Source organism: Branchiostoma floridae, chromosome 4 (genome assembly GCF_000003815.2).
Source record: "Branchiostoma floridae strain S238N-H82 chromosome 4, Bfl_VNyyK, whole genome shotgun sequence".
Lineage (NCBI taxonomy): Eukaryota > Metazoa > Chordata > Leptocardii > Amphioxiformes > Branchiostomatidae > Branchiostoma > Branchiostoma floridae.
In genome coordinates this window covers 19,618,634-19,644,037 of record NC_049982.1, presented here as the reverse complement: position 1 = coordinate 19,644,037, position 25,404 = coordinate 19,618,634, and the positions used below count along the sequence as shown (strand labels likewise).

At 40.7% G+C, this 25,404-nt stretch overlaps 1 protein-coding gene across 2 annotated transcripts in view; it reads right to left on the bottom strand.

The window, feature by feature from the left end:
* Positions 1–25,404, bottom strand: part of LOC118414525 — a 40,407-nt gene that overhangs the window by 3,128 nt on the left and 11,875 nt on the right. The window contains exons 1-9 of one of the 2 annotated variants that reach the window (XM_035818606.1): positions 13,811–14,663; positions 6,213–6,335; positions 4,029–4,159; positions 3,603–3,712; positions 3,357–3,417; positions 2,819–2,947; positions 2,456–2,640; positions 1,006–2,306; positions 329–476 (exon numbers count right to left, since the gene is read on the bottom strand). In XM_035818606.1, the coding sequence (XP_035674499.1) occupies positions 329–476; positions 1,006–2,306; positions 2,456–2,640; positions 2,819–2,947; positions 3,357–3,417; positions 3,603–3,712; positions 4,029–4,159; positions 6,213–6,335; positions 13,811–13,946 (2,324 nt within the window). In that variant the 5' untranslated portion in view covers positions 13,947–14,663. Of the gene's footprint in view, positions 1–328; positions 477–1,005; positions 2,307–2,455; positions 2,641–2,818; positions 2,948–3,356; positions 3,418–3,602; positions 3,713–4,028; positions 4,160–6,212; positions 6,336–13,810; positions 14,664–25,404 lie in introns of those variants that run through there. The other variant, XM_035818607.1, reaches the window with a different exon arrangement.

Here is a 25,404-nt window from a genome sequence, read left to right as displayed (position 1 = left end):
AAGCTGTTAGATCAAAGAACACAGAGACAACGATGGAATAAGTGTACTTCGCCTAATGCTGCTGATCTTAAAGGTTGTAGGCATTAACTGAAGTTTTAAACCCATGCCCTAGTGGTGCTACGTTGAAAAAAAATCCTGTAACTTTCGAATAAAAGGGACACTCACGCATTTCTTTTGTGCCAGTAAATTGACAATTTCATGAATTTCATGGGCATCATGGACAGGTAAAACGTTTATCACAACACCAAGAATGACATATGTTCTCGGTTCTAATTTGATGTCTCGTAGATGCGAACTGTGGAGTGTGAGTAATCATTTCTATAGGTACCCCTGAGTCTTGAGGGATTGTGACCGAGGCTTGTTGACCACCTGGGCGGGGTTGAGGAGATGTTCCCAAGACTGAGTCAGCTTCCTCATCTCGGACCGCGGCACGGGCTGCTGACTCTTGGCTGGGGGTGGCAGAGCACTGCCTACAGCTGAAACGTGGAGCCAAGCGTTAAAACTTTACAATAAACGGTGTATATAGTTATTGGTCTTCGTTGCGTTTATAGAGTATATTGGACCCACAACGATTTTATATCTGGCAGAGCTCGAATCTTCATTTGTCCCTTGTGCAGCAGTTTTGCGGCTATCCCGAATGCGATTTATCACTTATGAATCGATGTGTTAGCAGTATCGCCATGGAATCATAACGTACATTTGAAAACCGTAATGCATGGTACCGTGCAAAAAGGAGGTTGCCACACTTGCGCCGATGAACAAGAATATACTACTCTCAGAATTCTGCACTTAACTATCCATTCAATACTGTTTAACTGATCAACCAAGCAACATCTTGGAGAAAAGGAAAATTCTATTCTTCCATTCTTCCAAAGATACACATCTGATACTGACATGAAGTGCATGAATGATAGCTGATACAGAAATGTGCATATCCGACCTTAAAAAGAGCGACCAAAACTTGTAATGCAACAGTCTGCCGTATTTTGAAATATTAATATTTACCTGATCTTTTCGGTCTGTGCCCTTTGAGCGGCGCCAGTGGTGCCGGGACGGTGTTTACCGGTGACGGGGGCCCGGACACTGTCGACAGCCTGCTGGCTCTCCCGATGGACGCCAGAAGGGGGTCATACTCCGCCGTCAAGGAGTTCGCTCCTCTCTGTTCCAACACGTTCGAATGAGACCGTGACCTTTTTCTCGTCAATATCTCGTGCTTCGGCCGATCCATTCGCGAAGATGTGAAGCTTTCTACCCGATGTGCTGGGATGGGGTCCAGTCTCCCGTACGGGGACGGCGCATTTCTCAAGGGCAGCGCAGGAAACGTGCCCGAGTCCAGAGCGTCCGCGGACCCAGCACTCGCGCCGGACTGGTTATCATCTTCCCTCTTCATGGCGGGCGGGGAAGGAAGACGGCTGTACTTCTGCAACGGTATTTCCACATCCTCTGCTGGACTGTTATCTTCAACAGTGGTCAGGAAAGAATTGGTTTGGATGGGAGCAAGTTTGGTGGACAATTTGGCTAGCCTGGAGCTGCCATCCCCAACTGCAACGCCAGGCGGCACCCCCATAAAATCCCCTGCAATTTTCAGTGCCCGGCTGTCCTCTTCCTGCGGCATTGAGAAGGGTATGTTGGCGTCAATGTCCGTTCTCATGAGTGGTATACACGCCGCGTCAATGGACCGTCTGTTTAACGAGTTTCTCTTTGCGTTTGTCTTTCTATCGTCGGAGATAACCAAGTCCGATCGTATCTGAGCGGCTAGTTCCTCCATATCCAAACCTTGTCTGTCAGTTGTCTCCTCCATGGCTGCAGCCTGACTGGAGCTGCTGTTGGGCTCTCCTCCGGACAAATCGTCCTTGTCCGCCGTCGCATCACTCCTGCCTTCTTCACTGAGAAAACTGTCGCCCCCACTGGACATCTCAGGTGCAAACTGTAGTCTATAGAAGGAGTCACTCCCTGCAGCCAGGTTCTCGCAAGAGGTTTCGTCCTCCGCGGTGCCCGGACCTCGCTTGCATTTCGGGCTTCTACGAGAAAAGAAGTTCGTCAGGAAACCAAACCGTTTTTTGCGCACTGGGCTGATGGTATGCTGCATTTCGATGGTCTTAGCCGCGCTTTCTACATCCACCTCGACCTCCGACACCCTGTCGGCGGCTTCTAGAAGATCCAAACACTCTTGGTGACAACCCTGGATGGCGTAGTCTAGCGGAGTGCCCCCATCGGCGTCTATCGGTGTTGGGCAGACGTTAAGCTTCAGCAGGAGGGCCACACACTTGGCCTGCCCTGACGCGGCCGCCCAGTGAAGGGGTGTCCTGGAATGAAATGAAACATGAATGTGAAACAAGTGATGTTGTCGAGATTGTTTGAGCGTTGAAGTGCCTACAATTCCTTAAGTGATTTTAGTGTGTAGCTGCGATGATCGAAGAATGAAAATCTTGTGTCATGTATCATGCTTTTATACCTGTCGTCAGGGTCCAAAGCCTCCAAGTTTGTGTACTTCAACGTTGCCAACTCTTTCAGGGTGCTGCAGTGGCCAGCAGCTGCCGCTAGGTGAACGCATGTTTTGCCAGTGTTGTCGATGGTGTTGACTAAGTGAGCGCCTCCTGTCGCCCCAAGGATGACATTGCAGCATGCCGTGCTACCATTCTACACGGAAAAGCATAGGGACGTTTCATTATTGACTGAGTTGCCGGGATCATATGGCATGGAAAGGCTTTGCAAGCACGTATAAGAAAGACAGATCTTAACGATTATGTACAGCGAAATCTACAAAAGCATGCATCACTGTAGCGAGAATGACTTTTCCGAAGAACTTATCACTAACCTGTGCAGCCCAGTGTAAGGCCGTCTTGCCGTCGATATCTATAGATGTGATGTCGGCACCGCGCATGAGCAGGAGTTGCACCACGTCAGGACGGTTGTGAAAGGCTGCCCAATGCAAAGTCGTCATACCCTGTTGGAGTAGTCAACGTGTCAAAGGTGCAAATAACTTTTATGGATGACATCAGCGCGCGTTAATTTTTCGTGAAATTTACTGTCTGTTTGATCGCTGCATTATAATTTAGTCCTTTTCTTTCTTTTGTGTTCCCTTGTCTTGTGCTGATTGCTGTAACTTCCCCCACTCTTCAAATAGCACAACTTTAGGTTAAATCTCACTTATACTAGTATAGTAGCCCGCCGAACATCCAGCACCGGGAGGGGACAGTCACAGCCCCAGACAGAGTTTGTGTTACACAGACTACTTAAAGTGTCCCAAATCTTCCGCACACAATCCGCTAGTTTCCTAGTACTGTCTCTAATTCACACCCCCCCCCCCAAAAAAAAAATATACAAAAATAGAACGACTCACGCCACCCACTCACTTCATTGTCGGGTTGATTGACGTCTTCTTCAGACAGGTTTTGCATGAGGATGGCCATTGACCTTTGAAGGATAATAATACGGTCTATATTAGTATGTAGATTCCACCTGTTTGTACAATTCTTACGGCCTGTTTTTGTTTGCAAAACATCTCCTCTACCAAAAGGTGTCCATTAACTTTAAGAGATGTGTTAGATTTTGACTTACACAGAAGTCAGCTACAGACAAGAAAAGAGAACAGATTTTACCTCGTTTCACTTTGATATGTGGCAGCGTGGATGGGGAGGCGACCACTCTTGTCATAAATGTCCTGTTTGGCGCCTTTTCTCAGTAATAACACGATACCTTCGTACCAGCCCTGTAACAGAGAGTGGTAGAGTTGTTATGTTCTTGTTGTCCCGACAAGGGGCGCATCAGGAAGGCTTGGTGGTGACGATGTATGTGTAAGAGGGACATGATAATCAGAGTTTTCTTCTTGTCAATAGGCTGTGCTGAAGGCAGGTGCCTTGCCAGCTATGATACTATTTCTAAGGCACCGTAGGGTCTGCTTGGAGACTAGGTTTACCCTTCTATTCAGATTTGATGCCTATCTTAACCCCCCTCTGACACAAAAGTGGCTTGTCCGTTCTTTGCTCTAGAAGTGTAGGAACTAAGATGCTGCTGATGTACTGTACCATGTAAGCAGCTATGGCCAATGGCGTTCGCCCTGCAGCGTCCTGGACGTTGATATTGCCGCCCATCTTTTGCAGAAGCTTCACTGTGTCCAGCTGGCCCCCAGCCACCGCGTGGCACAGCAGAGTCATCCCTATACACACATGGTAACGCACAGTTCATTGGCGGAGTGGGAGGAACAATACAAATGCATATACGGAGTTGGTAATTAATAAGGACACTTTGGCACTGCTCTGGCGCTAAAATCACGCAGTTATGACGCGCAGACCAGGAAATGAATGTTTGAGCTCAGTAACAAATGATTTATGGAAATACAGAAGGATTATATATTGCCAGAGCATATAATGGTAGGGAATCTGGGAGTATTTCTAGATACTTTTTTTTATAAATTCAAAAACAATATGCACGAACAAAATGTCCATAACAAATGTCCATATAAGCCAGAATATCATATTTCACGCATGTAACGTTATGCATACCAAACACACACAATCAGAATTCAAAATACGGTAAAAGATGAAGAGCGCACTCCGCGGTTCGGATAAAGTTTCTGACATATCTCCACGGAACTGACAAATTTGTATGACATTAGTATTCACTACATTTGTCATTATTTTAAATCTGTACGGTTTTCGGATTCCTTGTTGGAGTTTCATTCGGGTTACACCTTGAAGGGTCTTTTTACGTGGTGACCATTAAGTAATTGAAAACTCAGAAGAAGGCCAATAATGCGGACGATGAAATGATTTCTGCTGAAATGAATCTAAAGCATTTACCTAGTGTTCACGGCAGGAATGCCATGATCCTTGTTAGAAAATGATAGACTTATGTATATATTTTGCTAATTCATACAAGCAACTTGGACGTGAGGTTCAGAATATGTTTACAAAATTACGCATGCCACCCTCAACAGTAAATCAACACAGGAATATGGCTTATATTATTGTACACTCATTGAAAAATTGGGTTTTGCTCTTAATTCTGATAAGACACATTTCAAAATATAAGTAGAATCCATTTTTGCATCTTTTTGATTTTCTGATGCATCTTTTGAAGATGCTCTGTCAATGAATTTTCTTCCTACGCCAACGCGATTCTCCCCTAAAAATAGTTCTCCAAACCGTCACCTGCTCAGAACTACTTCCGGCTCATCCGGCAATGACAGGTTCTCGTTAAGCTGTGATTGACTAGGTATATATAGAACATACTACCGTCTGAACAATAAGACAGAAGGAGATGACTAGAATAACTCCTCCTGACATTTTTGCCTGAGGTTTGATGGGGTCGCTCACAGTACGCTAAAAACGTCTCTTGGCAGCTATAAATATCTAACGTCCCCGTCTACTTCCGACATTGGAACTCTTCTTGACATCATACTGAGATTGGTAGACATCTGCACGTGTTGGACACGTCGGTAGCAATGTGCATACTTTCGCAGTACGCGGGCTAGCTAGTGTTTGAAATAAATGGAACTTTGACTCTTATTCTTAAACTTATTTTGTTGTTTGATTATTTGAAAGGTTTGACCACAGTAGTTATTTGCGAGGTTAAAGATGATCAGTTGTTTAGTTAGCGTTGTAACAGTAGCCCGACGTAAGGCCAGTGAACGAACCTGATATGGAGGCAGCAGGGCTCGAAATTCTTTTTTGGGATTAGGTGCACTGGTGCACCCAGCTTAAAAAATTGGGTGTACCAAAACATTTTTGGGTGCACCACTTAAATTTAGATAATAACCTAATAATAAAACTTAGTTACAAGCTATCAAATTCTTAAACAAGTACCATGACAGACATTTTTATTATCTTTATAACACTTAGATCTCATCATGTCAAGAATATGATGTATACTAGTATACTTTGATATCTTTACATACTTAAATGTAAGAAAATATTTGGGTGCACCCTGTGCACCCACAGAAAATAATTGGGTGCACAGCTCCAATTTTGGGTGCACCTGGGTGCACATGCACCCAGTATTTCGAGCCCTGAGGCATATCAAACTTACATGTAAGATGTAAAGCCAATGTGGTACGCAAGACAGAGCAAGTACTTCATTCAATGTGGTGGACTGGCATCGTAGGGTACAATTAAGTGTCGGACGAGTAAACACGTAGACAGCATACAGACAATGGTAACTAAAGTTGGATGGTGTATCCAGCCTTTTGTGACCAGGTGAAATGAATTTACCATCAGCATCGGGCTGCTCCAGCACTGTTGGGTCCTCCTTGATAACGTTTGTGACAGTGACGATGTCCCCGACAGCAGCAGCTTGGTGAGCTATAGGCACCTTCACGTCACTGCAAATGTCGTCTGAAACAAAATGGCGGACGGATGAAAGGATGGCGATGGGACACTTCTTTTTACATGTTTATTACGCCACAAAACGCCATTTTTTTCATTAAATGTCTATCGAATCAAGACTTTTTATTACATTCTCGATCAAATTAGAAATTAGCTACAAGAATAATTTGCTAATAACATCTCCATGCCAGATATTGAACAATCTTCGAATTGTTGTAAAGGTGTGACAGTAGCCCTAAAAAACAACAAGCACTATTTAGGGCTGGGTATATTCTTCAAGTTCCTTCGTGGAAGCATAACAAATTAGTCATTTTGATGTCATGATGCCTGGCCATATATTCCACGTTCCGTCTGTCACGTTCCGTCCGTTATTTACAATACGTTATTGGCGCACTCCCATATAGCTTACACTGCAAGCATATAAAACTCGGCACATATGTCGTAAATATCCATTTCAAAACGAGCTAATTTGGAGAGCCAAATAGTCAAAACAGCGAAAATAACAAAAATAACTATAAATGATAGATTTCTAATCAGTTGATATCATTATCACAGTACTTCATTCAATATAGGATTTGTTTTGGATGACTTGTGACGATGTTAGACAAAACATTTAGACAATATTACACATGGTGTTTGGAGAAGCTATATATAAGTCACAATAAAAACAGTGTGTCTATTTTCTGTTCCTACGCATGGTGTTACTGATGCCTGTTTGCCACTTTAATTGGCTCACATTGTACACGTATTGGCCTGGCACTATAGCAACCCTAAACTTCAAGTTCGAACCTGAACCTTATCTAACAAACGAGACTCGTTAGATTGACTAAAAATGTAATGGATGTAGATATCCATGGCCAGCACATGTGGTCTGAGATATATATAGTTATAGACCAGGACTTTTTCTAACTCTTTAATGTGTAAATCTCCAGATCGTTTGTATAGCGTTAGGGTAGGACCTGTTGCCCATAAGAAGTTTTTGTACATCACATCACATCACATTTCTTTTCTGTTTGCTTTGTTCGTCACTTTTTTCCGCAGGTAGGATAGGGATGTTTTAAAGGATCAATTAATGTAAAAGATTAATCGATTACATATAGATTAACACATTCGTCATCATCAGATGCTCACGTCTTTTTACATGTGCGTAATCATCGGCAGCATCTTTATGCATGTCTGAGATTGCGTGTTAGCACAGGCCCTTTCGAGCTTGCATTATTTGTTTTTCTTTATGTGTCATGACTGAAACATATACAACTTCTGGAGAGACAAATGCCCCCTGACCTTGGCATCGACCCCCAGTCTAATCTAAGACCATCCCGAAGTCCCAATGCACCTTACATTTCTCAAACGATCGTTGTTGGAACTGGCAGCTCTGGCTAGCAAGAATCTGCTTGTTGTTATTACTGCTGTAGGTCAAAGTGACGGCAGTGGAGCTCTTATATGATTTTCCAATGACTGACAGAGAGATAGTTGTATTGGCCTTGTTATGTAGACTTCTGGATGAGAGGTGGATGAATCTTACTAGATCCACCAAGAATGGAATCATAGCCCTGCACCATATGTGAAAATGTACCTATGTAGACCTTCACTCCATAGACTATACAATTGCGATGAATTAAATCAAAATGATGATGTTAAAATAGGTCTCAAATGTTCCACCTTGCTCCCAACATCTTGAACTTGCAACTACCAATTGCACTTCTTAAAAATCAGAGTGTGGATCTTGATATTTCAAAGGGCAAGTCTGTAAGACTTCTCGCAGCAAGGATAATGGTCCTGGATTGCATCTGAAGTTCAACGTATTCAAGATCTGGAATATACATGAATAAAAGTAATGTCCTTGATGTGATAATGCTATTCTCTTAGATGCATATGGAGTATACCTTTAATACATGTCCATTCACGGAATCCAAGGTCACATGATGTGAAAAGTGAATAGTTCATGAAGACATACAACTTAGTCAACAGTGGTACGTAATATGAACAGGTTCTTATTAACAACTGAGGTTACTATGTTCGAGCAAAACAACACATAACAATAATGGAAAAACACATGTGTCTCATACCCTTATATTCACTTGATTTCTTGATACATAAATCATATCATCGCGGACTAAGGGCCGAGCGAATACTGCAATAAACAGGCCTTGTTACGGCGAATGGACCGGATACAAATATCATCATCATCACCATGATACAAAGGTCCTGACTACGTTTCGCGGATACAAGTCCTTCATATGACCCTAATTTGCAGCATTGTCATTAAAACGGGAAAGGCGTTTTTAACCAGTATAAAAAGAATGATGAAACTGCTGAAAAGTAACGCGGCATCATTCCACCAATAATGGATTCATCAGCATTTACCTTTGTTCTCTTCGTAGCTGTTGATGAGGCAACATGAAGAAGCATTGCAGAAGCAACATATTCTACGACGGATTACGTCGACGAAGATTAGACAAATAGGTAATAAGATATGCCAAAAAGCAGTTACTCAAGCAATTAGATATGATTTTTTGGGAAACGGCCAGACATTTCAGATATTATTTAGTAACTTTCATCAGTGACACGACGAATTGTGCAGCGAAGTCATTAGGTGCTTGTATAAACCAGTTATATTCTTGAATTGTAACAACAACAAAAACAGGAGTAGGACAGGGTACGTAATTGATAGCCGATAGCCAAACGGCAATAGCATTGAAAGAATTCCAATAAACGGAATATGCAATTCTAAGCAGACGGGAACATTTCAACAGATGGCAATCATACAAGTAAGGGCCTAAACTACAAAACGCGAAAATGTCATGATTCTTTAGTGCTAGATAATTGGGATTTCATACTTGGGACGGCAAATCAAAAGTGTTAAGTTAAAAGTTAACATCACAATGCATAGATCATGTAAATGTGGCATAATGAATGAAAAAAATGTTGCATTAGAACTGTATCAAAGGATAGGGCCTTTCTACGTACAATGTATGTAATTTATGTAGAAAATACTAATTGAAAGGTAGAATGAAACTATCTATGTTGCTGATATAAACTCGGCACAAAAAGTTTCGCATATCAACTTTGGTTGATCATATTTCTGATGTTTCTGCATCAATGTCAATGTATTATACATCAATTGAAAGCTTATGTGATTCCTTTTCCTATGGTATCAAACACATTATGATGCTTAACTCATGAAACGAGCACGGGGCCTGCTTACATGAGTAGGACACAAGAAAAGTGCCCAAATTTCCCTGCTTCTGTTCAACACTGTATCGTCCGGTTGTTATGGCCGCGGGCCGGTGACAATGATTCAATCGATCTTTTTTACACGTAACTTTTGATATACAGAACATCCAACTTTATTTTTAGTACATCTGAGTAGATCATTCTATTATTTGTGAATGAATGGAACGAGCACCAGGCCTGCCATTGCATACAGGGGGTCACAAAATAACGTGCCGAAATTACCCTACTTAAGTTAAACACTCCATTCAGCATATTCATTCGTTTGTACTGACTTGTGAATGATGACAAGTCGAATAAACTATGTCAATTGAAGCCATTGTTACTAAAGCAAACAATTTGAACCGAGAGGTGTTCAATCGAGTGCTAGCCATAAGCCGTAGGAAGGCTATTCCATCCTAAGACTGTACTCCAGCATCGCATCCTGGAGGTAGTCTGCAATGGTCCTTGCTCTGTGTGGACGGGTGTTGTAATCTTGCAGAATGGAATTTGGTCCAATATTGAAGAAGTGGGATATTGAGACTAGACGGAGGATGGTGCCCCTATATCTCACCACATTGTGGTTCCCTGGAATGATGACGAGTCTTATTTTTCCTATGTCGGTTATACCGTCCCACACCATGACACTGCCTCCACCACCAAACACTGAAAGTTACTCTTGCCGTGTCAGCGTGCGGCTCTCGTTGCCGCCTCCACGCTTTGATTTGGCCATTCAACTGCCAAAAGGGCAGATGTTTCTAAACTTGTATGTTCTTTACAACAAACATGGCGCGAGAAAAGGATTGATTGAATCACTGACACGCGCACCAGTAACAACAGGGCTATACTGCCTTTACCACAAGCAGGGAAGTTTGGGCACTTTTTTTTTGGTGTCCCACTCATGTAAGCAGGCCCCGTGCTCATTTCATGAGTTTACAATCATGATGTGTTTGATACCGTAGGAAAGGAAATCATACAATTCAATTGATACATTGAAATCAATGCAGAAACATCAGAAATAAGATCAACCAAAGTTGATATGCGAACCTTTTTGTGCCGAGTTGTAGATGTTGATTGTCTATTACACATACATTATCTTCTCTGAGCACTATACTATATGAGGATCTATGAGAACATTTGTGACGCTCTGTAAATACAAATATCATCTGTCCCATAGCTTTTAAATCAGCGCATGTATATGTGTGTGTGTATGTGTGTGTGTGTATGTGTGTGTGTGTGTGTGTGTGTGTGTGTGTGTGTGTGTGTGTGTGCATGTTTGTACCATCATAACAAGTTTAAAAGTAGTCCTAACATGTTAATAAATTTCATCACGGCACGCTAAATAGTCAACAGTTGACTATCATCGCTTTTTGCATCCTCCAAAATGAACTAAAATCTAAGACCAACATACAGTGTTGTATTTTGAAAAATCACGGAAATACGGAAGGTTCATTGTAATGAGGTGATTCCTTGCTTTCAAAATCTGCACTGCACATCTTTACTGCAACATATCCTTTTCACTTGTCATATTATATCAACCAACTATTGATGTTATCTCCGTTTTCCCTAATTTTTGTTAAAACATTGTCACCATGGAGTTACCGTTATTGATTTGGTTGTGCAGAGTCATTGCCTGTTTATGTGTCGATTTGTTCATTTAGAAATGTCCCTCAAATAAAGTACATTGTACAAAAATAGATCATTTTTGTGTATTATTTAGAATAATTAGATTAAGGACGTCCTTGATTAGATGCCCTGTTTCTATTTTTCCTAGCTGGACGACTAGCTAGCATGATCGATTAGACGCGATGTTAACTAGTTGGTTCACATATCTGGAAGTATCTGGATAAAAATGAGCTTGATCGACCAAGTAGCGGAAAAATACAAAAATTAAAGCTGATCAAACTTTCTAGCACCCTTTGTTTTGTTGTCATTGGTCAAGCATCATTCTAAATTTAGTTCGGCGGAAGATTTGAAGAATAAGGACCACTCTTTAGTAAGTCAAGGTGTTAGTCATACGAACACATCTCCATGTGCAGGACTGTCCTTGTCTTATTCTGTCAATTATCTACTGAATGATTTGTCTCCATACTATATATACTAAATATCAGCTAACCTTCTAACGTTGATCTTATTCATAGATATAGCGTCTGTTAAGCTAGTAAACCTATCCGTATCCGCATCCAAAATGACGCACTGCTTGGTATGGTGTACGCAAAAAAATAAACTAGTGTTTAAGTCCAGTGCCGTGTAACAGTTTGTATTGTATATTGTATATTGTATACTGTTCAGTAACTTGAGTTGACCCTTTGGCGAGATGGGCAGCCCTAGCTGTATGTCTTAATACGGCGGGACAAATAAATCAAAATGAAGTCAATCAACCCACATATCTATCTATCTATCAATTTATCTGTCAGTCTACCTATCTACCCAACTGTCTATCTGTCTATCTCTATGTCTATTCATCTCGTATCGCTCGATCAACGTTAACATTCTTATGTATGTAAGGTACAGATTCACAGAATCACCGTAATTCTACAGGTAGAGATCACTAAGGCAGGGTTTGTAGACAGAGATCACTATGGCAGGGTCTGTAGACAGAGATCACTATGGCAGGGTCTGTAGACAGAGATCACTATGGCAGGGTCTGTAGACAGAGATCACTATGGTGTCCACTATGGCAGGGTCTGTAGACAGAGATCACTAAGGCAGGGTCTGTAGACAGAGATCACTAAGGCAGGGTCTGTAGACAGAGATCACTAAGGCAGGGTCTGTAGACAGAGATCACTATAGCAGGGTTTGTAGACAGAGGTCACTATGACAGGGCCTGTAGACAGAGGTCACTATGGCAGGGTTTGTAGACAGAGGTCACTATGGCAGGGTTTGTAGAAAGAGATCACTATGGCAGGATTTGTAGACAGAGATCACTATGGCAGGGTCTGTAGACAGAGATCACCATGGCAGGGTCTGTAGACAGAGATCACTATGGCAGGGTCTGTAGACAGAGATCACTAAGGCAGGGTCTGTAGACAGAGATCACTATGGCAGGGTCTGTAGACAGAGATCACTAAGGCAGGGTCTGTAGACAGAGATCACTATGGCAGGGTCTGTAGACAGAGATCACTATGGCAGGGTCTGTAGACAGAGATGACTATGGCAGGGTCTGTAGACAGAGATCACTAAGGCAGGGTCTGTAGACAGAGATGACTATGGCAGGGTCTATAGACAGAGATCACTATGGCAGGATATGTAGACAGAGATGACTATGGCAGGGTCTGTAGACAGAGATGACTATGGCATGGTCTATAGACAGAGATCACTATGGCAGGGTCTGTTGACAGAGATCACTATGGCAGGGTCTGTAGACAGAGATCACTATGGCAGGGTCTGTAGACAGAGATCACTATGGCAGGATATGTAGACAGAGATCACTAAGGCAGGGTCTGTAGACAGAGATCACTATGGCAGGGTCTGTTGACAGAGATCGCGATCAAAATGCTAGGAACCATGGATTTCAAATTAATCTATCGAATCAAAGTGACATGGATGAAAGTTGAAAAGTTCTGCCCGTCTCTTCCCGTGCACAGAAAAATGATCCGATCGGGATTTCCACCGGTAGAACCGCCGAAAAACATTATTGCACATGCGACCTGTATTAACATATTGGGGTAACTTCTATGACCTTGTGACATGTTCACTGATATGAATGACAAATCATATTAAAAAGTGATTAAATGTGAAGGATTGATATTGCTTGGTAAAATTTCTCCACAGAAATTTGACGATACGTAGGCCAACTGCACAGATAAAGCTGAATACTTGGTGTAAATTGTACCCATGGTGTCACTTGAATCTCCCCCTGAAAAACATGGCTGGATGCATGGTACTTTGAATTTTGAAGTCTTGCAATACTGAGTTAACACTATGATGCGCCTATATTTAAGTTATATAAGGAACCACTCAAAACTTGTGCATTACACGACAAATAACAGTTACTCAACCAGCTGGACAAATACGTAACTGCTAATTATCGTACCTTACTACCTGAATGTCTAGCCTTCATCGGCGTAACCTATGTATTATAAGATGTCTCCATAGCTAGAATTTATATATGATTGACTTTTAAGGCAAGTCAGCTGACACGTACTTAATACTTAACTTGCCAGGGTGATATAGTGCTTTTTAAGGTATGAAATATACCAAATCGATATGATGAATAGAAAAACAAAATGGAACGTGGGGTGGGGTTGAAGAAAGAAGAAGCTGGTTACCGAAGCTATCTTGCCGTTTTCCCAACCGCCGTATGGTAGAGCGTATTTTTCTGAACGTCATTGCTGGTCCGTGGCCGCGAGAATCCTGATGAGCAGACGGTGTGTGCTCCGAGGACGGCCCACAGGTGTTCAACATGGGGGCGAGCCGGGCGGCGGTGGGCACATGTTCCCGGCTAACCCCTCCCGACAGGAGCTCGGCGTACAGTCAGTACTGTTCCTTGGGCACCACCCACTGGAGTATACAACACTCACGGGAGAAATCCGTCCGAGTCGATAATGAGAAGAATATCTAGCCTTTGCGTGGCTCCTCGGTGCCGTACACTGAATATTATTCAAGACGTGCTCTTCAATCGGTCACTCGAAGCGGTCGTCGACATTAGAGTATGGCAGCAGTGTCTTGATTCCTCCTCTGTGCCGTAACCACAGCGGTGTTTCGCCATGTTGTTTCCTCTGGGTGAAAGGTGGTAATCTCCTGTCCTCCACGTTGGTACTGAGCATGACATTAAACACAGTTAACGGCCGAGCCTTAAGGATTTCTAACAATCGATGAACGAGAAGGACTTCGGATCATAATGCTAGTAATTGAAATCTTGCGCTAGTAAATTGCGCGGACGCCAAGCTGCGCGGAATCAGTGGACTCAGCCCGCCCCCTTGCTTGACAACAAAATTCCAGGTTTATCGCATTTTCGACCTCCGCAGATTGCTAAAAATAATGGTGGGATCATGAAATCGTAGCCGATTGGGACATGGTCCGTCCTCTTATGCCATCTTGGGTGTCTCCAATCCGCGTTACTCGCTGCCAGAAACCCCTCGACGGCGCAACGCTTGCAACTCACGTAGCCAACCTCTCTTATTTAGCTGCCTCCAAATTGGAAATAAATCGGCGCGCACCAACCAGAAAAATCCTTCAGTTCTATTTTTAGCTCGCGCATGGCGTCCTCCATCGAATTGGAGAGCAAGAGCTAATAATTATTCATAAAGTGTAGGACAGCGAGGAGAGCGACGTCTCGGAGATGCCGTATAGAAACAGAATAACCAAAACGGCTGTTTTAAAGACATTCACGTTTCTTGGAAAGGAGAAGAAGCTTTCAGTTGTAAACTAGGCAGGATTAAACAATAAGGGCCATTTACTAAGGCATGATAAAATATGTTATATCAAGCAAGATAAATACATGTCTACAGACATATACTTACATTAGCGCCAGGTCATAAGCAAGGTGCTCATATGATAAGATATTATGATTAACATTACACCAGTTTCGACAATATACCATTTCTTGTAAATGATCGTACCTTATACAGCTTTTGAGAGACGGTTAGCTCTATGAAATATTCTATTTGGATATGATGGGCACCATGATTTTTAGGAAATCATCACACTATGACTACAAGCGCACGGCATCATGAGAAAATCAGGGTAAACGGAGCGAAATCTGGGAACAAGAGTGGAACAAGGGTGCCTTCCCTACCTGTGTTTTAGATCTGACATGGTTTGTTTTGTTAGGCTGATACATTAGGTATTATGGTAGTGGGTGCACGGTCCCCAATCAACCCACATCCACTATAATGTTGCTCCCTCCCTTGCTAGCTCCGCTGAGACAAGCCAAGGCATATTTTGAATTGGTTAGGAGTCAATACTGCATTACTCCGAATGGACCACAGATAGACACATTATCTTTCAGTTTGCATCAACGAGGTCCATCAATCCACCACTGGTATCATGTTAATGAATGAATGAAGACCTTTATTGTACAGTTTTGCTCAACCGAGCTAAGTACAGGTCACAACAAGTCAAAACATATATACATATAAAAGTATCACAAATGTTGTCTAACACAGAAAGTCGGCTTCTTCTCGCTTCTTGGTACGGTGAAAATGTAGGGTTTAGCTATGGTTATAAACACCACGTCAACATCCTGACACCCATGGTGCACCCTAGATGGACGGTTTTCCTTTTGCTACCGTATATACGTGTATTTCTTTCTCAGATATTTGACGTTTACTATTAACTATCGCAAGGTATTTCAATCACCAGTTCTATCGATGAAAAGGTTAAAGGAATTTCTTCTCACAAACACAACTTAAGTTATTGTGACATTGATATGAAGATTAATTATCAAAAAATATTCAATGACACAACAAAATTACAGCGACTTTCGCTATATCGTCTACAATTATACATTTAAGAAAACAAGTGGATGTAAATGGAGTAACAATAATTAATACACAAGTTTATGAATGAATCAACATATTGATTTTAACGTATCATTTACACTACTGTATCTAAGGTCTGATATTCTTTGATGTATCAAACTGTACATAATATCTCCTCCTAGAATTTAAATTTTGAATTTATGTACAGGATGGGATGTACATATAGATGCTCGAACGCGCAAAGGAAGGTGAAGAGATTTGGGCGTTTATTATGATATCGTAAACAATCACTGATAAAGTGATGTTCATCTTCTTTACTACTTGGCCAGAATGGACAGCAGAAATTGTTTCTTGCTGCAATAATGTGAATGGTAATGTGCCTGTCTGCATTTTCGATAATGTCGCATTGTAAACCATTTCCCAAACGGCATAATTTCCTGGTGTACGCAAAAGATGCCCCTTTTCAATCACCACCCGAAGGAATAGCCAACAGTGGGCTCCAGCTCCGGCAAAATCTCTGCGGACTGCAGCCGTGTACCCATGTTGGACGGATGACGGAGATGTTGATATCCTACTGCCCACGTACAAAAATTAAGATATCCTAAAACGACTATAAACTTCTTTTGCAGAGTGGAGTGATTACATTGTTTTTAAATTGTGAATGCAAATAGTTTCTTTGAACAATTTCTGCCGGAGAGGAATGCTTGATAAAACGTCTGTGCTGTAGCCTGATGAATAGACACCGTCAGTACGTGTCTCCAGCAACGCTGTGTAACTATGATAAGGTTTGTCAACACGGTAGATTTCCTGGCAACCAAAGGATTGCAACCTGTCTTATGGAGGAAATATATTTGCCTTACAGAAATGAGGTCAATTTAATTTATGACGATATAGGTTGGGTTGCTTAAGGCGTTATGCTTAATAAGTTAAGGGTAGGCGTAGCTTTCCGCAGTCACCTGTACAGAAAGTTTCCGGTTTGGAACGGATATATGCTCACCACATCCGGCTTTGTGACTCATTTAGATGAGAGTATGTCCATATTTATACATCGTAGCAAAATTTTCAACGTAGAATGAACGATAATGACGTATATGGAGATCTGGCGTTTGCTTTATATTTCCGGAAATTTCAGTTGTTCGGGCGTGGTTCAGAATGCGACAGTAAGTACAATACATTTTACGATATCAAGGATTCGAAATACATTATTGCATGACACACTTCTCCTAGCAAATCAAAATTTTCTCTATATGTATAATCATACTTTGGACTTGTTAGTCGGTGTGGATTGTTTAGCTCACTGAGTAATGTGAGTATACTAGTACATTCCGAAGTTACGACATCGAAATATCATTCATAGAATGGAAAAAAATCATAAAAAATAACGTATTAATATCAAGAAAAAAGTACCAAACAAGTACTGATCATGCTGTAAATAGAGCGCTTTTCCACATAAACCGGCTGATGTACGGATTGAACTGCTTGCTTGCATAGAATTTCAAATTTCTTAAATATGTAACAATGAATTACTCGGACATATAATAACAGTTGAAGCAACAGTAATTCTTTAGGTCGATCGTTTAAACTAAATGATGTAAATTCCGAAAAAGGAAATCTCAGTTATGGACAACGTACACTTACATGTAACTATTTCCATGAGCAATTCCTTGCATAACAAACGATGTGTTGTTAAGACTATACCCAGCAGTGTTCTTCTGTTTCAATTTACGATGTATGAAGATGTATGAAGATATGAAGAATAAATCAGAGCCAAGAAGTTAGGTCGCCGACTAATTTGGAATTTAATTGGCCCATATAGAAATGTCCTCAATGTATGTCACTGACCGTCTAGTCATTTCGCATAATTACAGCATAATCATGTCATGTTTTGGTATTAGGAACATGAAAGAATTTACGGGAGTGGTCATTAGAAAAACGAGCATGGATTTTTACCTGAGTCTTTACAATTTTGCTGGAATTGTGGAGCCGGTAACCTTTTTTTTGCGCGGTCACCTTGTTTCCTATAGTACTATCTTCACTTGTGTGTGGAAAACAAGAAACAAGAGGGAACGAAAGTGGAGGACGAGATAACTAAGAAAGCCATACTTAAACGCACAGATATAAAACAACATGGTTCAGAAGCTAATGATTGTGCCTGAACTGGTCTTTTTTCAATCTAGAACCAAAAGTTCAAAGCCGAACACGAGACACCAGAATATGATCTGTATTTGTCACGCAGTTAGGTAACGACTTTACTTCTGTCGTACTTCTTTACGGCTTATTCTGCCGATATTCTATTTCCGTTTCGTTCCTACTTGCTGCGTCTAGATAAACTAGGGCATAGTTACTTTGCAATGAGTTACATATCAAAATACAAGGTATGTACATTTTCTGATCTACATGCCGCAAATTGTAAATGATTGCAAGATGAAAAGGTATTTCTTTAAAAAATGATTACTCATTTGGCTCTTGCAGCAGTAGCTGTTCTCCCATGCTCTTTAGGCATCTTCTGCGGACTTGAGAATTCTCCTATATAGTTTTCCTTATTGGATCCTTGAAGCAATGAAGTACGAATAATACCGGCGCCAGCCATTAATTGGGACTCTTGACAATTTTGATGAGTACTATAACATTTAACAAGAAGTTTTTTTCTTTGATCATGATACTGTGGCATAAAACGATATGTTTGAAAGATTCAGAAACAGAAAGGTTGTCATAATTGTTTTTCTCTTCTTATTAATCCACACAAAGAAAAGAAATCAGCAACGGCTGTTTAGTACAAATCCATGTGCGACATGCTGCAATCTTTGTCGACATACTGCATTTTTTACAAGCCTGCAGACGCCGCCATTTTGAATAATGTAACGGTAGATCACAGCTTGAATGTCGTACTCAATGACGAAAATTCTATGAAAGAAAATAAATATGCCCGTCAAATAATTAAGTGCCAATATGTTTCTAGTAATATATATGTTTCAGCAGTTATTTGAAATGTTTGGTACAGATATCATAATATTTCTTCCCATGACATTTGTATTTGCCGAGATGCGCTGCTTTGGCCCAGGTTTAGACTACAGCAGATGTAGTTAGTTGCGTAGATCACATCTTGATCGAATACTTAAATCTGTTACTTTACTCACGATGACAACATTGTTTTTGTCTTAATGCCTTTCGTTCTTGAAACAAATATCATTATTGTATTTATTACATTTTCATTTTTTTTATACCGCTGGTACGGACATATTTGCCTCAAACGTCTACCCACGAATTGGCATTTCATGGGTTTCACGTAATATTACTTCCCTTTAGTCATCTATAAGATGTATAATTATATATAACAAAGGTACAATTAGCGGACTGAATGGTGTGGTTTGCCCGCATAAACTCCATCTATAACAGGTTTCTGAGATTTAGCCATCGTCATTCCTTAAGAAACATATGGATAACGTACACCGTGTTTGTTGCCACTGACTATGCTGATAACAAAGGAAAATAAACCAGGTCCATGCACACAGCTTTAATTTGCATTCCAAGTATATTTACTTCATGTTTTTTTTAAAAACAGAATTCTAACAGTAATGTTGACAATGCTGAATCACTGCGGTCACCGGCCTCTGCATATTGGCGGCTCGTGTCGCTAACTATACGAACTCTTCTAAGCAGTCACACTGCCATGATACACATAAATAAAGCTGAATCACTGCGGTCACCGGCCTCTGCGTATTGGCGGCTCGTGTCGCTAACTATACGAACTCTTCCAAGCAGTCACACAACTGCCATGATACACATAAAGCTCCATAAAACACAATGAATATGGGTCTTCAAATGTTTGTTGAGTAGAAAAGCAACCAAAAGGAAGCGACATAAACATTGCCACCATTGTACTCCCAAGGGAGTGTGGCCGTGAAGGTGGCAGACTAGAGAACGCTCCAAAGATTTATTTGACTGTAACAAATGATTCGTGCTGTCTATGAAAATAAGACTTGATAGAGAGATGTAGATGATATTTTCATATAATCAGACAGAGTTTTGTTGATGTTGGCGGTGTCGTTTTTTCGTAATGTTTTTTTAGTCGGGCATTCACAATCAGTGCATTCAGCCCATTGCCCGTAAAAACATTGGCTGGATTGTTCTAAGTACAGCCTTCCTCATGTGAGACAAGAAGTACACACAGTCACGATTTTACTGTCAAAAGAAAGCTAAAATATCATACTGTTAATTTTTTTCTGTGTACTTAAATTTACCACGTTCCAGGGCCGAATGACCTGAAATTGATAAAGTAGACCAAGTTTTTTTGGGCCATTTTCCAACCAAAAGTGTATAGTTTCGCCCCGTTATTAAGTCCAAAAATAAGACCCAAAATTTTTAAGGACCAAAAATTTGGTATGCTAGTGCATGAGATACTCACAAAACAGACAGCGTTATCGTTTTTAACCAAAAATCACTTCAAAATAATTCATAAGCTAATCTGGCAGGGGTTCTATGTCTATTTGCAACAGCAGTATGCCAGGTGTGCGTGTTCGCTGATTGAATCATTACGGGGCAGCCAATAGGCGCGCGACATTTAGCACAAGCGATGGTCTGATTGGTTAGCTCGAGTACAGCCAATGAGGAAGGGTCATTCCAATTACCCCGCTTGCTCTAATTAATATTCATGAACACGCATCGCAAACGTGATTCGGTAAATGCGGGTGTTGTAAGAATCTGCCCTGATTAATATTCATGAAGACGAGTAAAGTCACACCTCTCGTAAAAAAGTGAGTGCTAGTATTGCCACCAGTGCGTGTGCAAACTATGGCAGACATCTCGCCTAGAGAAGGTTCCGTTTAACATGGAAATATTGTTGTTTCAGATATCTGACAAAATTTTGCTGCTCGTAAACTCGTAAGTTGCAACCAACGCTAAAGTTTGACGATATTTTGTTTGTAAAATGTTAGCAATTTTTGTAGTGTCAGAGCAAGGACGTTATAACGTCCTTGGTCAGAGTTGTTACGATTTGTCTTCTCGAATTCTAACACTCTCCTTACGTTTGTGCACAATTTACGGCAGAAACACTTGAAAATTCGTTGAAATCTTGTACGGTAATTTGTGTGATTGTCTGTACATTTGGATTACGCCGAATAGATCTCATAGATTTGTTTCTAGCACAATACTTAGTCTTCTGATAGAACACCGCCGTCATTTCATTTTGAAAAAAAAAAATACTAACGTTACAGTACTTAGAATCTTTACCATAAACTATAACGTTAAGTACAGGAACCGTCCTTGTCTTGGGTAAATAAGCAGCAAAACTTCAAATCATAACCACGTTATTGTCTGCTGTAGGTGTCTAATACCTACATGTTCAGGGTCGCACAACGTGATGCATACAACACAATTTATGTTTGTGAAATAAATGTTTTCTTTCTTGAACAACAACAGTGCTTTCTTTGTTTATGTGTGAATCACTAGCATGTTGTGTGCGTGTTGTAAACAAATAGTGATTACAATATAGTACAAGTATGAACTTACCGTAGCTTCGGGTCAAGAGGGAGGAAGAATGGTGGAAATTTTGAGATGATGAAATTTTAGCGGTTGAACGGTGACTCAACAGTTCAAGAATTTCAGTACACCCTGCAGCTGATAAGAAGGAGCGCAAAAGCATCGTTTCTCTGCTCGACCAAAATCGGTCAGCTTTGAATCTTTCCTCGACGCGGCTTGAGTTCAAAGGGCGGGGATTTGGAGCAATTTCTAGACCAGAAATGTAACGTTACATTATGAAATGTCTTTTCTCGCATTGGATGATTTTGTTTCAGATTCAATTTTGGAACAGTCCATTTTTGCATATTGCTGAATTTGCTCATAAGCAAATACAGACCTTTCTGGTTTGTAGCTAAGTTGTTGTGGACCAGAATATAGCTAAGACACATACATAAATACAGACAGACAGATAGATTGATCGATAGTAAAACATGTATGCAAACAGCCAAACAAAGCAAAACAACGCCTCCATTATTACGGAGTAAATAACAAAGTGTTCCGATCTTGGAAATAAGGTAAGAGGATCGCTTTGACGACCATACATATTCACATAAAAGTCCTTCGACTGCAGGGACCAGAACTAACATTTGTTAACATTTGTTCCAAGGACTTAATAAAAAATGTAATCTTGCTCAAATGTAAGTATTTTCGGCAAAGTTGATATAAATGTATACCCATTTTGAGTCATGTTTAGGACATGAAGATCAAACATTATCTTAACAGCTCCGTGTCCATGACCACTATAAAAATCATTCTGCTCCACCGTGTAGCGCTTCCTTGACAGCAGGAACTACGGGAGAAACATTTTGGGTTCAACAAGCGCGGAAAAGTTGTCAAGTTTGTAACGTTACCGTCGTGCTTTGGCCACATTTTGGTCAGAGAGCTTGAGGAAAAAAGCACGCGTTTTGTAATCTGATTCCGTTTGTCTGAACAAGGGAACTTGACTTGAACAATGACACGACAAGTTAATGATATACATGTATACAAAAATAAATAAAAGAGTAGCTGTAAAAAAATTACAAAAGCATACGGGACTGGTCGTTTGAACATGTGGGGATCCACATACAAAACTACACTGCAGCCCATAAGACTTCTCCAGAAAAGATTTGTTCGCACCACAACTGGTTCTTATTTCCTCGCCCATTCAGTGCCACTACTTACGAAGCTTAGGATTTTGAACATTTTTGATATAAATAGACTTCAGCTCACCATTTTTGCACATTTGAAGGCTTTTTAACTCTTAATTCACAATTCCACTATTGTGAAACTCGACAAAGTCGCTATTTACATATTCCTCCAGTAAAAACCGTTCAAGCCCAAATGAGTGTTAGATCTTAATGTGTATCAAATTGGAACAATCTTACCCTCCACCTGGAAAGTTTTACGTCCATGATAAGTTTTAAGTGCAGTATCAAAAACTACTTTATCTCCCCCCCCCCCCCAGTCCAGTAAAGGACACACATTTAACAGTATTTAACACATGTTAATTCAGGTAATTAGATTGCTACATTTCCTTGTTTTTTGTTTTCTTTCTAGAATATTTTGCCATGCATCTATGATTTGTTATTGTACTATTTATTGATTAGTTATTGTCCTGTTAGATAGCTTCATTCATGTTACTTGCTACTTTGCCTTATTGTTGATCATTAAGTTGTTGTTACTCATTTATGATTTGTAATCATTTTTTTTCAATTTGCCTTATTTGCCTTATTGTTAATCATCAAATTGTTGTTACTCATTTATGTTTTGATATAATTTGTTTCCCATTTCAATTATTTCATTCGAATTGTGTTCAGTAGTTGTTAGGAGGAGGGCTCCTATAAGCCGTTTTGGCTTCTCCCTCCCTCCCGCACGGTTTTTATGTATCATTTATCTTTACTTGATGTATTTCCTTTTTATATGTGCAAATAAAAAATCAAATCAAATCAAAATCAAACATGCCCGTAACATTTGATAGATTAATAGATTGTCTGCCGTGCCCCCCTCCCCCCACACGCACCTGCCTTGCCTTGCAGACAACACTGATTAGTGCGCGGCGATGTCTGGGAGACGACAAAACAGTTTGTGTCAGCTTGTGTTTCTGACCCTAGTCCCGGGTGCCTTCCAAAAATAGAGCCATGCTTGCTATTCTCATCCCACCGTAGACTAAAATAGAAACACTGCCAGGTATTTTTAGCTCTATGAAGTATTCACGAGAAATGTGGCAGAGAGCTCCCATTATCTCAGATCAGGTACCTCTATGAAATTGTACCAACTACCACTGCACGTGCACCAACATGTGGGTGCTCACAGGGACAGCTTTGGGGTAAATCATTAAATGTGGAAGTGACGAAAGCCCTACAATATAAGAAATATTCCTACATCATGTTGATGTCAAGTTTTATAAAAGAAAGCAATGTCTAACCAAATTACAAAGCTACATTTTATGGCTGCCTTTGAGTACATATGCTGTCAGGAATATAAAGTGATACAAGGACTTGTTGACACAAATGCTTTAAATCCACCACCCATATCCACACAGGGGATAAGAGTAACTATATATAGCAACGCACAGGCTATAAATAACTACTGCGGATATAGCAGACATAGCATACTGTAGGGTCAAGGCTTTTGCACAAGCTATCACGTGAGACTCTTTCGGATAACAATTCTTGTCTCATTGCCGGCATGCCTTAAAACAGACCATTCTGTGTGCCAAATTGTGTAGAGACTTGGCATTGAATCAGACTAACATTTGTTGCAGACTGAAAATGTATCACAGAGAATATTCACGACTGTGACAGAAAAATATGGGTTATTTGTAACTCTGTAAAACACAAGTTATTATTTTAAAAGTACTAAAGATCTTCAGTACTAGCTAGCCCAATAGCAGACAATGTAGTCAGACCAAAATCTGAATTAAGAGAAATATGCAAACTTGACATGGACAAAGCTGTCCAATACCGTAGAATTCGATGTCACAATTATTATATTTCTTGTGTATTCCTGGTATTTGGGGGCCGTTAACATCCACCAAAAATGTTTCAAATAATTTTCTACCCCTATGCAGTTAACTTCTCACTGACGACTACCTCCAGCTAGCACGGGTGACTAACATCATCACCTGTAGTAAGCCGCTACACTATTTTGATTCTCTGATTAGCAAGTGAAAAGAATGGTCAGTGGTAAACGAAGGATGGTACCCAGCCTAGGCAAGTCTTCAACAGTGGAACGTGCCGGTGTGACAGCGATCTCGCCCCCCCCCGTGATCTCGCCCCCCCGGGGGCGAAATCACTAGCGATCTCGCCCCCCCGGGGCGAAATCACTAGCGATCTCGCCCTCCCCGGCTAGTGATCTCGCCCCCCTACCTCGCCCCCCTTTAGCGATTTCGCCCCCCCCCCCAAAAAAAACGGGTTTACATGACATTTTAGAAGTTGATTGGTATAAATCACAAAATGCAGTTTCAGAATGATATAAGTACACGAGTTTGATACATAACTCCATTCATAGTATCAATATTAACGTAATTACATGGTAATAAGATAGTTGAACTTGTTTCAGACAAGGAGGGTTGGGTCCCTTGTATTCCAATTATTGCATATAGCTGAGTCTTGACATAAGATGTATTTCATTGTATTCACCTGTCCTCAAGCAACCTATATATCTCCAATATGAAGTCTCTACCATGAAGTGACCACAAAATAACTATGTAATGTCTTTATTAATTATGCAAATATTAGGTATTAATTAGAATAACGCACATTTTGGTATATGCACCTGGCCAAGGGATATCTTCACCTCCAACATGACTGTTTTTTCTAGTATTTAGGAACTGATGCATTTACCCGTGTTTCTTACGACTGGTACTTTACCAGTGTTTGTGTAGCATTTAGCAACAGCTATATCAACTTGCGCGTAGATAGTGTTTATAATGAGAAACTATA